We start from the raw sequence: 17,536 nt of genomic DNA, 5'->3' as shown, positions 1-17,536 counted from the left end.
AAATAAAAGACAACACGCACACTCCGGCGGAGGCACAAACGTCCACCATTACGCCTCCATAAAAGGCTTTTCACGGTAGAGCTAATATGACAAAGTTTTTAGGCTCAATGGCTTAACGGCTGCGTAATAATACTACATCGGAGAGCAGAGGATAAAATAAAAAAAGTATTCAAAACGCCTTACAGCAACGGGGAGAAACAGTGGTCAGTTTTGAAATAAACTTTCGTGGTGGCAACTTTAGGAAGGCTGAAGAAGAAGCCATCTCATGCTTGGCTTCCTAACAACAACCTGCCCATCTGTCCGGCTTGTAACACCATGGCTAAGTAAAAAGGCGAGCTAACGACCACTGGTCATTAACAGCATCCTTTTGAAACTCCAAAAAAATGAACACGCACCCCTAGTGGCGCAGTGCCCGGGGTTGCACTCGTTAAACTATAATAAATAAAGATGTGTGATATTTGGCAGGGTTTGGTGTCCGAATAGCGATACACACGACAGACAATGAAGAGCGACCTGATCTCGCGGAGCTAACAAGCTAAGTTAGCCCGCTAATGAGCTCGTGCTAACTCTCTGGACACTTGCCTGGCCAGACACACTGTCGCTAATTTTATTCACGCGGAGGAATCTGGCGTTAATTAAACACGGAAATTCGTGTCTTTCGCCTACTTTTTACGGATTCGCAGCCAACACGCGGGATAAAGGCACGTCATGACTTACTATGGGAGCATCTTAAATGAAGTTTTGCCGGTGAAGTTGGTGGGATTATTCCGAGAGTTTGGAGACGACGCACACCGCGACTGCGTTGAGGTGCGAGTGCACAAACAGTTACCTTGCGCGAGCGAGCTAGGCTAGCTCCGCATTAGCATCGCCGGAGAAAGTTCCTCCCGTGTCGTCGCGGTGTGATTGTCAATAAAGGCGTCCTGGAAGTTGTTACTGTGGAGGAATGTATGGACTTACGGAGTCTAGCGGGTGCTCGGCCGGGTTCCCCGTGGTTCTCGTTACTTATATTTTGCTTCCTTCTGCGTTAAAAAAAAAAAAAAAAAAAATCCAGGGGAACCCCTCTCGTCTGTCCGCTGCCACTCCGGTTGCTAATGTGTGCCACCACAGGCGACGTCATGCCGCGTTTACAACACCTAGGAAATGTTGGCTTCCGTCTACTCTGCTGTTGGAAAAACATGCGTGCCATGCATTCCAGCATAATGTAAAAATAAAAAAAATTGAAAGTTATGTTGTTATACTTATAGTTTGCTGATTAAAACAGGAATCCTTGGGGACTAACTATCTTACAATTAGGCGTTTGCGTTTGAGGACGCAGTTCAATTTTTTTTTTTTTTTTTACTTTGTGGACTCAAATTCAGATAGTATACTGCAATCATATTGGCCAACATGAATAACGCAATGAACGACGCAAAAAGGTTTGTAAAACGCAAGTTTATGGGGTAGGTGTTGGATTAATCCAGTTAATTCCTCGAAATCCATAACGCAATATGAAAACGATAAGTAGGAAATATCCAAGTCAAGTGTGCTATTCGAAAGTTGCACTTTTTGGAAGTCGCGCACCCCCTTGAGGCCATTTTTAAAACTCACTTTTTTCACTTAATGGTGTCACAAAAACATTTGAAATTCAAACAAAAAATCTAAAGTTTTTGCACCACCAATGTCATGGCTTCTTTTCCACGTCTAGAAAAGGTTCAAGCTGCTAAGTATTTACGCCTTTTTTAAAATAATTCCCTAAATGTCCTTCAACGTAGAGTTTTGGCCACCCTTGTACAAATATTGTATTTAATGGAAATATAAACTTGTAATAACAAAGGTTGTTGTTGTTGTTTCATGTTTTTATTGGAAAAATTATTGAAAACATCATGAGCATTAAAAACATATTCATTGATAGAGTATAACTAGTACTCGAGTTTAAACTGTGTCCTTAACAGAGTGCCTTAAATACCAAGCATTGAAATCTCTACATCATTAGGGCTAAAAATACATGACATTTTACTAAATTACCTTTATAAAATGTCACTGTACAATAAAAGGTTCGATGAGTGGTAAATTCACACACACAGACTGTAAAGAACACAATTAAGAAGAACTAATTGGGACAAATTGAGATCGTAACAAAAATATAAGTAGAAAAATCAACAAGCTCTGAAGATTACGGTTAGCTGACAAAAAAAAATAAACCTTGATTTGTCGAATTTAACATAGTATATTACGGAAGGGGGAAGAAACGAAATAATATAAAAAATTTGCATGGATGTCGGATCCACACATATTGAACACTGAACTTTCTTAGAAATGCATCCTCACTCTTAATTTAGCAAAAATGTGACATTCCAACTGATCATTTTGTGTGAAAATATATTACAAGACGTCTTTTTACTTCTCATTTATGGATTTTGTGCAAAAAATATCTACCAAGTTTATCTTACTCGCAAACCCAGGCCAGAAACTAATGTACAAGGAGTCCAACATCAGTAACTTCCATGCATGTGAAAACAAATACATCCAAAAAAACAAAAGCATGATGTCAAATATTTAACAACAGATACAAAAATATGAATAAATTAATTTCTTCTATATCTTTACTACCCTCCTGTCTATCTACTGTTTCGCTTCATCTTCCGAACGAAAGGAAAATTACGCTGGCAGAAGCAGAGCATGGCCCCAAGTTGAAGTGGACAAGCTCTTAACTCATTCAGTGCCAATGACGATGGTAGACGTCCAATCATGCAGCTCTTTTCATTCTTCTGCTGTGAATTTAAATTTAGTTTTTCACGAGTAGACGTCCAATTTTATTTGAACTGGCAGGGCTGACAGCGAATGAGCATTTGTTCATTCGCAGCCAGCCCTCTCAGTTCAAGCGGAATGGACGTCTATTGCTGTCAATGGCAGCCAATGAGTTAAAATGGGGTAGGGAACCATTATTCTATTTCAGGTTTTAAATGTTTAGGATCGTATACAATGAGCATGTGTGGGTTAAATGTTTGGAAGAATTTTTAGGAGGTCTACTTAGTTTTAAAATAGCCTACCCCAGCCCAAATTAAACCAGCCCAAATTTCTTGCCTTGCTCCAACCAGACAACAGTAGTGGTAAATGTTTTACAGCAAATCATAATAGAAGTGAAATGGAAAAAATAAACTACTTAAATCTTGCTGAAAAATGATCCAGATACAAACTTTTTAGATGCCGTTTGTTGTGATAATGTACCAGCTGCACGCACTTACTCTCTCTCAAAGACACACACACACGCATATACATAGAACACAGTCGCGCACACATTGACACACACCTACACAGTCCTTCTCATAGCAAGCTTGCAAGGCTGGTGGTGGGACCGTTCTGGGCTTGGATCTGGACAGGAGGAGGGCCGTCAGTCCACTATAAAACACAAAGCCAGGCACGTGTTTATATATATATTGATACCAGCAGTGAATAATCTCTAAAGCTGTTGACTACCAAATTGTTCTCAGGCTACGTCTACATTAGGACAGATCATTTTCTCCAGGGCATTTTGCCGACTATTTTTATACCTGTCCACACTTAAGTTTAAGGCGCGTTTAAGGCCCCTCTGCTTCTGCAAAGTACACCCGCATTTGCGCATACTACGCATGCGTAGAAAGGAGCAGCCTCATATGTTACGTCATCGCCCGCGCGGTTTACCTCTGAACCAGAAACTCATTACTCGCCACCAGCAAATTTACTACACTTTCTAGACTGTCATTATTTTGTGATCATGTTTTTTTTTTTCATGAATGCAATTGAACACATCACGCAGGAGCGAGAGTGAAGGGAGAGCACGCTTGGCTTTCACGAGCAGACGCCGAGTTGTGATTGAAATAAGCCTGACATCGTAACTTGGGATGTTAAAATCAATTCTCAGTTGCGCTCTCACCACTTGGAAAATAACAAATAGCAGTATATGGTGTGGCGCTGCGTATATTTCCTGGAAGCCGCAACCAGGAGTGCTTGTGCGTAACAGTGGCGATCCTGGAAATGGAGACAGTTTTGACAGGCAGAAATGTCATGGGAAAAAAGTTGATCGCACGCCTCTTTGACTGGGGGTACCACGCAGGTCACTTTTCGGGATTTAATTTTCCTGTACGCATTTTTATATACTCATGTTCGGTCGGCATTGAGTTGGGAGAGGCCAGCCCCACAGCTGGCTGATCGGAGACAACGCGGGAGATGAGCTCTGTAAAAAATGCTCATCTCAGCGTCATCCGCGATGGGAGGACCACAAATGGGCACTGAATTGAAGCATATTATTGCGGCGTAGTTTAAAGGTTGAAGAAAAATGTGTGGAAAAGGGAAGAGGAGCAGGAATGCCAGGTCGTGATCGTCCGCCTTCATCGTTTACGATGCTGTCATGCAGCACTAAAAATGGCGATGGCATGACGTCACTTCCTTAGTATCCGATTGTTGTACGGAAACAGCAGTCCATATTAAGCGGCGTGTAATATTCCGCGCCTACATTATCCGTCCAACAACTAATCCACATAATATGCATAGTAATGTAGCCGACATGCCGTATGGTCCAACTAATTACATGTTTAAGGCCATTATCCGTCCTTGTGTAGATGTAGCCTCAGTTGTCTCTGTCAAATAAAAAAGCAATTACTGTAGTTTTCAGACCATGAGCCACTACTTTGTTTTGTCCATTTTAACCCTGCAGCTTTAAATCAGTGCCACTGACGATGATAGACGTCCATTCATGTGTCTCTTTTCATTTTTCTGCTCAGAATTCAAATGAGAGGGTGTGTGTTCATTCGCTGCTAGCCTACACGTCTATTGCGGTCGGTGGCACCCAATGAGTTAATAATGAAGTCTATTAATGGATATTCGCGACCCGGTGCATCATTAGAAATATTTTAAAAGAATAGATATCAAAAATTGGCCACAACATGGCATTCAGCTGCTACAGTGCGTCATTAGAAATATTTTAAAAGAATAGATATAAAAAAATGTCCACAACATGGCTTCAGCTACTACGCTAGCATCGACAAACCCAGCCAGCCGCTTCGTCAGATTTCATAAAAAACTGGGGAAATTTCGTATCGAACAGGGCTCCATCAAATACTACGTGCCGGTACAGAAAAAAACGATTTAAGTTTAACCATGGGTGATGAGACATATTCATAAAGGATAGATATCCACTGTTTGCTATGACAAGAGGATGTTACGCAAGCACCGAATAGCCCTTTTCAACCTGCACTTGAAGACTTTGTTGTCGACAAAAATATCAGTCCTATGCTTGATGCCATTACAGAGGAACAGTTTAAGGCTAGACATTGGTGGTTTGATAGATTTAAAGAGGATGGATAGCCACAATATGCTACAAGAAAGCTGCTATGCTAGGGCTGGTGCTGACAGTCATTATCCCCAAGTTCAGCAAATACTAAGTAGATTTCTAAGAGGACTTTGTCCATGTTAAGCTTAAACGTCTAGGTAAAGTGGATTTTATTTATTTTTTTCTTTATATATCGTGACCTTTTGCAACTTTTGTTTTTATGGTTTCAGACTACCTGAAAGAGGACGAGTGGGACTTGTCTAGCTTTCCTGACAGGCCACTGCCTATGATGAGGAGGATTGAACTCCGCGTGCTGATGGTAATTTGATCAATAAAGGTATTTTTGATCAATCAAATCTTTCTGTCCAACATCTTGCTCTGTATTTATCCCATATTAAGATATGGACACATGCGTCTTAATAGTCAGGTGCAGCATATAATTTTTTAACCGCTCTATATTGCCGAAATTACGGTATATTTCCTTTCTACCATTAGCCTTACTTTTTGTTTCGAGAAAAGTTTTTGACATTTTGAGAGCATTGGACAACAGTCAAGTGCTTTACATACACTGATGAGGTTGTGCTCGGGGAGACTGCAGGCCGCGATGTGATCCTGCAGAAGCTGCTGGGAAAAATTTTGGTGCATCTGGGCTGCTTCGTGGGCATCCATAGTGTTCCCAAGTGCTTTGTTCAAATCTGTGGCGCACATGGCATGGTTTGACACAAAGGACAGTCATACTATTTTCATTTTTATTCATACATTTTGCTAACAACAAAGAAAAATAAATGTACCTTTCAACAGCGCAGAGGACCAAAGCTGCACAGACATGTCGGGGATCTTGCTAGCCAGCTGCATGGCAGGTACCACCATGTTGTTGCTTTCCTACAAGGAACAAATCAGAATGTGATAAACCTTTAACAACAGTTCAAGCTTTAAAGAGGAAATGAAGTCATTTCACAACAGTTTGAATTGTTTCATGATTTAGATGGCTCAAAATTGGAGTGTGCCCTGGTTTAACTGTGGTACCTATGTAGTTTTTTTACTTAATTACTATCACGTTTGCGAGTGCATTTGTTCTGCAGACGATAGATTTAGAAATTGGTTACAGTGTGACATCAAACTATGCGGTATAATACATGTACCTGCCCTCGTCCTTCTTACTCTTCACCCACTAATGTTGGGAGCACTAAGTACTCCAGCACTGACAAAAGCCACCTGGAGGTTGCCACGTCCAGGTTCTAAAGTGTGTCATATTAAGCTCAATAGTACAGTGGTACATTCATACATACTTACAAATTTAATTCGTTCCAGGACGTGGTTTATAAGCGAGTCGAAATGGTTGTATGTCAAGCGGGATTTTCCAATAAGATTACATTATAATTCGATTAATTTGTTCCACAGCCCAAAAACCCATGGTACATCCTTAATAAATACTGCTGGTACAATCAAAAATAGCAATTACACATAGCAAAACAAATACATTATAAATACGAATCAGAATAATATTAATGTAATGAATCTGGTTCTAATTTGGTGGTTGTGTTTTGTATGCTGTTCCTGAACGCACCGTGTGACTGACGCAAGAGAGGTGCGGAGCAGTAGGAAGTTTTTCTTTTCATGTTGTTGTTTGCGTCGGCTATGGCGGACAGTAGCCGTGTTGTGTTGCACAAGTTCTGAAATAAATGATTTAGAACCTTGTCGGCTTTCCTTGCCGATTTTACAAAATTAATAAATCAGAAATAAAAAAGCGTTTTATTGTCACCTTAACTTACTGGCAAACGGAGGACAGAGTAGACCGGCCATATTGTCGAGCCAGTTCACTCACATGCAAACCACGCTCATATTTTCTTATCATTTTCTTCTAAATTTCACTGGTAAGCGACACTTTTTTCCACCTCCTGCACTAACGTTCTTGGGACCCATGTTGATTTCTCTCACAAGAAAATCCGCCGCGCGTCAGTCTTCCAGGAAAACAATGAAATTGCGACGCTGTCATAAATCGTCATAATTTGAGCATGTCATCATATGTCGAGATAAATGACGGGTCAAGTTTTATGTCTTATGTCAAAAGGATCAAATGTCGAGGTACCACTGTATATAAAAGCAATATTTAAGTCTATGCATGTGCATTTGCTGTTGTTTAGTACAATACTCTTGTTGCACGACCATTGCCTGTCATTGTCTCCTTTTTTTCCTGTGACCGCCACTCCGCCAAAGCTTCTAGCCGGCACTTTTCTAGGTTGGATGCTGGCAAAAGTTGGCCTCCTCACCTGGTCCTAAATCGACTCGCCCCACCCCATCCCCTGTGCGTGGTCTCCAGATGTTTGCAGGACGACTGTGTCATTCAGTCTTGACACACCATGTGAACGTGTTGGCATCAAGAGAGTTGATGTTTTATTTCAGTAGAAATAGAAATACCTAGGCCTTTCAGAACCAGGAAGTCCTGGCAAAAGCTTACCTTCGGACTGAAATACACCTCTCTACATGCACAAGGGCACAGAACCCCGTAGAAGCTGGAATCTCAAGTAAGTAAATATTTTATTTTGTATAATTGTGCAATAATGAAGCTTGTTGTCATTGAAAAACGACTGTAGTCTGCGTCTCTATGATGTGTCAAAGTCACCACAAGCATTGCCAAGTCCTACGAGCTTCCCGCTGACAGACCTACTCCACTGACAGTCAATCAGAGCAAAGATTTAAAATTCAAACACTGAATATTCAAATTGGATCCAGTCAGCTGAATATTAACGGAATTAAACTTTTGCAGGAACCCAAGTCAACCTAATAAATAACTTGAAAAGTGGTATTTTGGGCACATTCAATATTAATTTTTGGGCAAACCAGGCAAAATTGCATCCAAGTTTATGAAAAAGAATGTTTAAAAAAAATAAAGACTTTAATACCACTTTAAGCCATTGTAATAATTTAAAAATTGTATAGGATATCAATATAAAATAAGCATAGTAATTTAGTCTTACTCTGTGGTTTCCCAGCACATAGAATATGTGGCCCAGTAGAACCAGCGAGCATGCAGTGAGTCTGTTCAGGTCCTCTGCATTAGACATCTTTAAAGTTTCTCTTAAGAAGCGTCTAGAAAGAGGACAACAAGAATTGAAAACATTAAAAGCCGAGTCTCGGGTGTGGTTTGCATTAGACACTTTGTGGTGGATGGCAAAAAAAAAAAAAAAAAATTCTCTTACTTGGCCTCGTTGTAGCGGCCTTGGAAGAAGGACAACAGTCCCCGGATGTAAAAGGCAGCCGCACGGAGACAATGTGAGCTGAACAAAGAGCGAGATGTTACTCCAGCCGAATTGTACTTTACAAAATGAATTATACAGAACTCACTTGACACTTAATAAGAAACACTAGAAGAATTTTAAAACATGCCAACCAAAGACATTTACAACATCTGATAGATCCTTTTTCACACACACCTAAACTAATAAAAATGCTTTCCATCGATAGCTTGTGCTGGATTTGATTAAATTTGAAAGTGTATTCATTATTATCATTGTTGAATGTAAATTTACAGTCTTTGTAAGTTTAAAATATGTAAATCAAATTACATTCCTTTGTTTTCTAAATAGCCTGATAATGCCGTCTAGGACTGAGAGAAAAAAATGAAATTCATCTTACCTGACTGGGAAGTTGTGGTCTGGGTTTATTCTCTCCAAGAGGCTGTACAACTGAAGTGGAGAATGGAATAGCATCAAACAATATTCTAATTCTAATGCAACAATAATACATGGTTTCCTATACCATTCTCCTAAATAAACTGGATTATTATAAATCCCTTAAATTATATGTTATAGCGCCATCTGGTGGGAAAATTGCCATACCAAAATATTTCAATTTGGGACTACCCATGAAGCGGTGACCAATGTCTACAGAAGACGACAATTAACTAATCGTCTCATACACGCGGCCGCACTGCGACTGGTGTGCATTGGCTGATTGACTCTAACGCCCGCGTTTCACTGCGTTCTCACGGCGGCCACGTTGTCGCGCCGTTGACGTTTCTGGACTATCCTACTGTGTTGGTCCTCATAGTAGAGAAGACGGAGTAAATATAATCTACACAAAGAAACTGTAACCCGATCGACTCACAGCCTCGAAAAGTAAGGGTTATATTACGTCAGAAACTCGTTCGGTAAGCGTCGGTTCCGAACCGACTACCACGTTCCGAAACGGTTCAATACTATTACATGTACCGTTACACCCTTAATAACCAACTACATTATTTTCTTTTACAAATATTGAACTTATACTGTCAGACCTCTTGGTGTCGGTTGCCTTCCCTAATGTAAACGCTGGCCAAGTTGGTGACGATGTAAGTCCACAGTTCCTGGTGTGTGGTGAGCTACAACACAAAAGACACATTTGAGTCAGCATGAGCGAATACCTCAGAGCAGACAAGAAGTTGATCCAAATGCATGCGTTGAAAAGAGGGACACTCACCCGCAAAGCTGTGGTAAACTGTGCTTCTGCATTATCCATACAGTTTACAGAGATACAGTAGAGGCCCTGAAAGAAGTAGAACATCAAATTATTCCTTGTTGTGTCTAAAACTTAAATTTGCCCCCCAAAATAGGCTAAAATACTCACTAATAAAGTGTGGAGCTGGGCAGCATGGTTGTTGAATAACCTGGGAGACTGTTGGCAAAGCTGACATACCTGTGAGATCTGAACGGCAAGAAAGCGTGTCATTGTGTGTATTTTCTAACATCAATTAACCAGAACAAGCAGGGACAGAGGTTGAAAATACCTCCTGTAATGCGGTGGCCTTGTGGCCTGTGACGAGCCTGCACATGATGATGTGCTCCAGTAGAATGACTTGAAAGGTAGAAAGGATAGGGCTGCAGTCCAACACTATCAACAGACAAGGATCGTGAGTGAGGGACTGTCGACTACAATTGTTTGGAAAACGCACACAAAAAAAACACCTACTTTTTAGTTTTTCTAGTTGCATTAGTGCCTTGTCTGTGTACTTCTGTGCTTTCTCCAGATAGCCCGCTTGCATGGAGTGCATCACTGTCACCTGTCACCAAGATGTGGCCACATTAGAAGGATAATAAGTGGTCAAGAAACGAAAAAAAGACACGATTTTTTGTCATTTGAAGATGGCACAAGTTTCAGGTAAAATAAATAATAAGTTACATTTGTCCTTGCAACTGTTAATATTGACTTATTATGTGTGGCATCATTATTAATATCTCAGGGAACACTGGCCGTTTACAGTGCTGCTCAAAAGTTTGTGAACCCCCTCAACATTTTGGAATTTTCTATTATTTCAACCTGATTTCCTAATCAATCAATTCAGTAGTTTTTTTTTTGTTTTTTTTAACAGTTGTGTTGTCGAGACTAAATTAAAAAGAGTTTTCATCAACTGATGTAGGTGCAAAATTGAACTGTTTGGTCACAACCAAAACCGCCATGTCTGGCGAAAAGTCAACACTGCATACCACCAAAAGAACCTTCTCCCAACAGTGAAGCATAGAGGTGGGAATGTCAAGATCTGGGCTTGCTTTTCATCCTCAGGACCTGGACAACTCCACATAGTCCAGGGAATCATGAATTCTGAGGAATATTGTCAAATCCTAGAACATAACCTGACGCCATCTGTTTTGAAGTTAAAGCTTGGCAGAAGGTGGATCATGCAACATGATAATGATCCAAAGCATTCCAGCAATACAACCAAGGAATGGCTGAAAAAGAAGAAGATTCGTGTTCTGGACTGGCCCAGTCAAAGTCCTGACCTAAATCCCATTGAAATGCTGTGGCGGGACCTGAAGCGAGCAGTTCATGCCAGACGCCCATCAAACCTCTCTCAACTGACTGCGTTCTGCAAGGAAGAATGGGCAAAAATCCCCCAAAGTAGATGTGAGAGGCTGATTAGTCACTACAGAAACCGTTTGGTTGAGGTAATCTCTGCAAAAGGAGGCGCAATATCCTATTAACTGAAGGGGTTCACATACTTTTGCACACATGATATCTGAGTTTTTCTTAAATCAACCACTTTTGTTAAATAAAGAATGACAATATAACTATTTCTTTTGTTTCAGTCCATTATTTGGAATGTCAGTATTGTGGATTTGGGTATAACTTAACATTTAATAAGGTTATTTTAGTTTTTTTTACAAAAAATCTGACCATCGCTGTGGGGTTCACAAACTTTCGAGCAGCACTGTACATGCAGTAAAATATACTCATGAAATGAACCTCAAATTTTTCCACGATCATAAAATTGCCAAGCCCTAGCCTGACCCAATTAAAAAAATTAGTCGATAAAGATTTTATGATGGTAAGATTTAGGACTTTGCACAGAATTAATACAAATGAATGATGATCTCAGAGAAATTTTCTTTCGAAAATCAACCATCATTACATAAAAGCTTGCAGTTCATATTCAGGATGGCAGAGAATGGGGGGGAGGGTGGATTTTTAAGAATCGCTTACCAGATAAACAAGGACACACATGTGCTCCTTAGGGAGCCAATGGAAGAGGTCAGCTGGGTTGCTGGGAAGAATCTCATCATCGTGGAGTGTAGAGATGGTCTGGATGCACTGCTGCAGCTGCTTTAAACAAGGCTTCACGCTCTTTACCTGAGGGAACATGTATGGGATTGTATCAACAAGAAACTGTTACAAGTGACACTATTAGGAAAATCAACACAGTCTCATAAGAGAGAGAAGACAAAAGAATTATATAGACACTAGACATGTGCCATTTACCGGTTTCAAGGTATACCGTGGTATGAAAACGTCAAGGTTTCAAAACCACAAACATTTCCCGTCATATCGTCTCTATGGTATTAGCGATATTTTATCTCCCAAAAATGCAGAGAGAAATCTCTCGTTCCAGCTGCAAGGCTCGACCCTCCACCACCGGTTGTTGCTCAGTGTCAGTGAGTCAGCTGTGCTACACGCTATCTGTATGCTTACCTGCTGTAAGACAAGTTTCCCCCTTCTTAGGGGACAATAAACTTAAACTAAACGATGACTGGAGGAGGTGATACTCCTGAACTTTCTCCCCCATCGACGAAAACGAAATAGCTGGTATGGGAACACTTCGGCTTCAGAAAAGTTACAGATGGCTGCGGCTTAGAGGAGGAGGGCCAACCTACATGTAAGACATGTTTGCGGAGAGTGGCTGCTGAGGAGGCAATTCCTCCAATATGATTTCGCATTTATACAAAATTAAAAGTTAGTAAACACTGTCATGAACATTTCCCACGAGCTACGAGAGTTAACGCCAGCGTGTTTAGTGTGTCCAGCGGTGGTAAAACATGTTTTTTTTTCTCTCTCTGACCACTCTCTGGGATGAGAAAGCGAGTGTATCATGTAAACATAGTCATACGCACATCTTTTTATGGAAATTATATATGTTTTTTAATTATTTATTTTTTTGTCATGATAATAATGTTGAGCTGTGGCTATGGGCTTAGGCCCACCTAAAGGACTGCATTTATTTTAATTTAGAATGTTGTGTTATTTTTAATTTATTTCAACTTCACATTATAATTATGTTCCAATTTGCTAATACTTTTTGAAAAATAAAAACTCTGTTCAATGGAAAAAAGTTTTTTTCTTTACCCAGATATCTCAAGGTAACACATTTTAGAGTTGTAATTGCAATACCGTGATATTTTGGCTTAAGGTTATCATACCGTCAGAATTTCATACCAGCACATGCCTAATTGACACCATCCTGACTGTACCTGTCCAGCATCCAGGTAGTGTGTGACCTGTAGGACTAGGAAGAAGACCCTCAGGGACTCCTTCTGGATGGGGTTTCCCTGCCAGTTCTCCACAATGGTTCCGCAAAGTGTAAGCAAGGGATGCACCTCGCCAAGCTTCCTCTCCATTAGTAGCAGCTGTATGGTCAGAAAAAATGTACATCATGGAAAAAACATAAAAGTTTGTTTGAACAATTTAAAAGGCAAGGCAAGGCAAGGCAAATTTATTTATATAGCACAATTCAACACAAGGCAATTCAAAGTGCTTTACATCACATGAAGACCATAAAAATCACATTTAAATCAACACAACGTAAAAACCAAGACAAAAGATCGCATTTAATCACAGAATAAAAATAAATAAATAAAAATAAAACAAAAATAAAATGATTATTGACTATTTGTCATTAACGAGAAATGGTTCATCACCAGGCAAGCCTGTTAGTGTAAGAAAAGTAAATAGAGATATGAATTTGTTACTCAAATGAAAAAAGGTATAAAAAAAATTTAAAAAACTGAAGGTAGAAACTTAGTATAAGAGAAAGATCCGAAATTTTAGTTTCAATGCGTTATGAGAAAGTGTCAAAAATTTGTGGGATTTAAATAAAATATTTTAATAGTAATTGTCGTTTTAAGAGGGGGGGAAATAAGCAATAGAAAAAGTTTTGCATTTTAAGGAAAAAAAAAAAAAAAAAACATAAAATTATTTAATTTAAATTTTAAGACAATATCATAGAAAATTTGAGATTTATTAAAATGCCCCGGCTTATACACCGAAACAATGCTTAGGAGTCATCATATTAATAGGCGTTAATGAATGAGTAATTATAACTTGCACAAGAATTTGCCATAAATTAATGGGTCAATAATGACACACGTCTATGCAATATTTTTCATATCACAAATATTTCATTTCGCAACTTTATTTCTCAAACTTGATAACCCTTTTTTATTAACACATTACTATTCTTTCATTCTTGTCAATGCGACCCACAACTGTCTGTCAGCAATTATGTAATGCAACTTCTTGAATCAAAGTTTGACTTACCATGCCTTTACTGAGGAGAAACAACGCCCTTGAAAAGACAAAAGCATCAGGTCAGCGTTCCTCACAATCAGTCAAGTCAGTCAATATTTACACTGCCATAATTAAATGGGGCAGTGCCAATACGCATTTCAGAAAAATCAATATGGGCTCAAGAAAGAAGGAAAGGTTATTCAAAATGTATACGCTGCATGCAAGTAACATTGAAAATGGTGCCTGTCCAGTTTGGAGATGATTTAAAGCCCAAATTGCAAAATAAGTATATCATTTAAAAATAGTAATAATTTTGCTGTATTCTACAGTGGTTAGAAAAAGTATCTTAACCTTTTGGAATTTCTCATATTTCTGCATAAAATCACCATGAAATGTGACCTGATCTTTGTCAAAACCACACAGATGAAAAAGCAGTGTCTGCTTTAACTAAAACCACCCAAACATTTATAGGTTGTCATATTTTAATGAGGACAGTATGCAAACAATGACAGAAGGGGGAAAAATAAGTGAACCATCACGTTTAATATTTTGTGGCCCCCCTTTCGGCACCAATAACTTCAACCAGATGCTTCCTGTAGCTGCAGATCAGTCTGGCACATCGATCAGGACTAATCTTTGCCTATTCTTCTCAACAAAACTGCTGTAGTTCAGTCAGATTCCTGGGATGTCTGGCATGAATCGTGGTCTTAAGGTCATGCCACAGCATCTCAATGGGGTTCGAGTCTGGACTTTGAATTGGCTACTCCAGAATGTGTATTTTGTGCTCCTGAAACCATTCTGAAGTTAATTTACATCTGTGTTTTGGGTCATTGTCTTGTTGCAGCATTCATCCTCTTTTTAAGCTTCAGCTCTCTGACTGAGGGCCTCAGGTTTTCCTGCATAACATCCCGATAAACCTCTGAATTCATTCTTCCATTAATGATTGCAAGTTGTCCAGGCCCTGAGGTAAGAAAACAGCCCCAAATTATGATGCTCCCTCCACCATGCTTCACGGTGGGGATGAGGTGTTGATGTTGGCGAGCTGTTCCATTTTTCCTTCACACATGAGGTTGTGTGTTACTCCCATACAATTCTACTTTGGTTTTATCAGTCCACAAAATATTTTGCCAAAACTTCTGCGGAGTGTCCAAGTGCCTTTTGGCGAACATTAAACGAGCAACAATGTTTTTTTGTGTTTTTTTAGACAGCTGTGGCTTCCTCCATGGAGTCCTCCCATGAACAACATTTTTGGCCATAGTTTTACATATAGTTGATTTGTGCACAAAGATACTGGACTGTGCCAGTGATTTCTGTAAGTCTTTAGCAGACACTCAGTGTTTTTTTACCTCTCTGAGTATTCTGCGAAGAACTATTGGCGTCATCTTTGGTGGACGGCCACTCCTTGGGAGAGAAGCAATAGTGCCAAATTCTCTCCATTTGTAGATAACTACTCCGACTGTCGATTGATGAACATCCAGACTTTTAGAGATGGTTTTCTATCCTTTCCCAGCTTTATACAAATCAACAATCCTTGATCGCAGGTCTTCAGACAGCTCTTTTAAACGAGCCATGATGCACAACAGACCATGCTTCCCATCAAGACTATTCTTACCAGGTGTGTGTTTCATAGTGGGCAGGGCAGCTTTAAACCACTCATCAGTGATTGGGCACACACCCGACTTAAAATGTTTGGTAAAAATTGGTTTCAATTGCTCTTTAAGTCTCCTTAGGCAGAGGGTTAAGTTACTTATTTTCCCCCTTCTGTCATTGTTTCCATGCTATCCTCATTAAAATATGAATAACTATAAATGTTTGTGTGGTTTTAGTTAAAGCAGACACTATTTTCTCATCTGTGTGATTTTGACAAAGATCAGATCACATTTGATGGTGATATTATGCAGAAATGTGAGAAATTCCAAAAGGTTCAGATACTTTTTATACCACTGTATATCTGAAACTCGATCTTAGACATACCTTGTGTATTCCGAGCCCACCACGCGGGCGTACTCCGCTCCAACACCCAGTAAGTCACACGCGGACACCAAGTCTTTCTCCAGTGTATGAAGTTGCTATAAAAAAGATTCTTTTTGTGAAACTCAGTATTTTTAAGCTTAGTGATTCTGCAAAAATGACTTCAGAGACACAATGTGAGTAGCGATTTGTCGAGTTCAGGCTTCAGACATCAGTATGGAGTATTTAAGTCATCTTGTTTTTTTCAACTTTAAGTCTCTTATTACCCCAACATCGGACCTGCTTCTATGTCTGTCAATTAATTTTGTTTTCCGTGGTAAAAAAAAAAGGACTGTATAAGATAAAAAGTGCCGAGTCCACTTCTTTCATACGAGATGTATCCAGAAAATGAAATCGGCACAAGTATGATACATACTGCCAGCTGGAACAACAGTCTGCAGTGCCAATACGGTGTTTGCTGAGAAATCTGAATGGCCTTGCGCAGAAGAGGCTTTGCAGAGTCCACCAAATTCTGAAAATAGATCAACAGTTTCAGCAAATGTGTATTAATAGAGAGTTTACTTAACACAAACAAAAATGCAAAGAATTTTGCATTTAACACTGCATTAATGCATGAATATTTCAATGAAACCCCTCTGATAAATGGACGTCCAAATGTTACCTGTTGGCAGAAGAGTTCCGATAAAATGCTTGCAGCCTCAAACTTGACATCTTCGAACTGGGGGACTTGCTGGGAAATGTACCACTAAAAGAGAGGGGAAACAAACGTTATTCTAGTTTCTCGTCACGTTGTAGTTGACTCTGTGATGCTGGACAATTTAGAAATCCATTCAGAAGCTAATTCTGCACAGCGACCAAAAGAATGAAAGCGGCCGATTGAGGACAAACGTTTCATTAGGACGGTGACACAAATGCAACGATTACAAAACAGTGCTATAGGACGATTTGTCAGATGTAAACGAAGCGCCTTGAAAAAGTGCCCGGTGTTTTGTTGTTTCCCAGGCTGTGGCCTACACCCGCCAGCTCCGTTGCTACATCCCCGAGCTTTCCTAGCTCATTAATCCCGCTTACCGCCTTCTCCAGGTGGCTGCTGGCCAGATCGCTGTTCTTGGTGTGGTGGTAAAGCACCGAGCCCAGCTGGAGATGCGTGCGGGCCTCTATCCTCTGTGGCGGCTTGAACTGGAATACTGCTTGGAGACAATGCACGCAAAGGCGGATTTTGGGCGGACTGGATGTTCGGAAATGCTCCGCGAAGCCGAGTAGGGCGAGGTACCAGCGCTCCGGGGCTTCTACGTTTGACGCCATTTTCCCCGACAACAACAAGTTTTCAGCGCTCACAGGCCAGGCTGCTGGGTTGCCAGATGCTAACGTTCGAACATTAGTTCCTGCAAATGTGACCTAATTCGTCCCCTTTTGCTTTTTACATGCGCTCATTAATATAATTATTGTCACAATTCACTCATGACAACTGATTTGTGTCACCAGACCACAAAATATAGCATTTTTTGTTTGTTTGTTTTCTTA

General features: G+C 40.0%; 2 protein-coding genes across 2 annotated transcripts in view; both read right to left on the bottom strand.

The window, feature by feature from the left end:
* The window catches only part of gatad2ab (GATA zinc finger domain containing 2Ab), a 41,744-nt gene extending 40,881 nt beyond the window's left edge, over nt 1–863 (bottom strand). The window contains exon 1 of the mRNA XM_057841563.1: nt 718–863. The gene's annotated coding sequence lies outside the window, so the exon portion shown is untranslated. The remainder of the gene's footprint in view (nt 1–717) is intronic.
* A 942-nt stretch (nt 864–1,805) lies between these two features.
* Nucleotides 1,806–17,395, bottom strand: mau2 (MAU2 sister chromatid cohesion factor). The gene is made up of 18 exons (XM_057842244.1): nt 17,084–17,395; nt 16,674–16,757; nt 16,428–16,523; nt 16,016–16,110; nt 14,072–14,099; nt 13,006–13,161; nt 11,744–11,890; nt 10,235–10,325; nt 10,053–10,156; nt 9,893–9,970; nt 9,746–9,811; nt 9,564–9,647; nt 8,924–8,973; nt 8,488–8,565; nt 8,266–8,377; nt 6,079–6,169; nt 5,855–5,982; nt 1,806–3,378 (listed from the first exon to the last, which is right to left on the bottom strand). Exons 1-18 carry the CDS (start codon nt 17,315–17,317, stop codon nt 3,304–3,306), a joined length of 1,797 nt encoding a protein of 598 aa, XP_057698227.1. The 5' UTR covers nt 17,318–17,395; the 3' UTR covers nt 1,806–3,303.
* Nucleotides 17,396–17,536: the final 141 nt, after the last annotated feature.

Source organism: Corythoichthys intestinalis, chromosome 7 (genome assembly GCF_030265065.1).
Source record: "Corythoichthys intestinalis isolate RoL2023-P3 chromosome 7, ASM3026506v1, whole genome shotgun sequence".
NCBI classification, from domain to species: Eukaryota; Metazoa; Chordata; class Actinopteri; order Syngnathiformes; family Syngnathidae; genus Corythoichthys; species Corythoichthys intestinalis.
The sequence above is the reverse complement of the archived record's forward strand: the minus strand, read 5'-3'. Positions and strand labels throughout refer to the sequence as shown.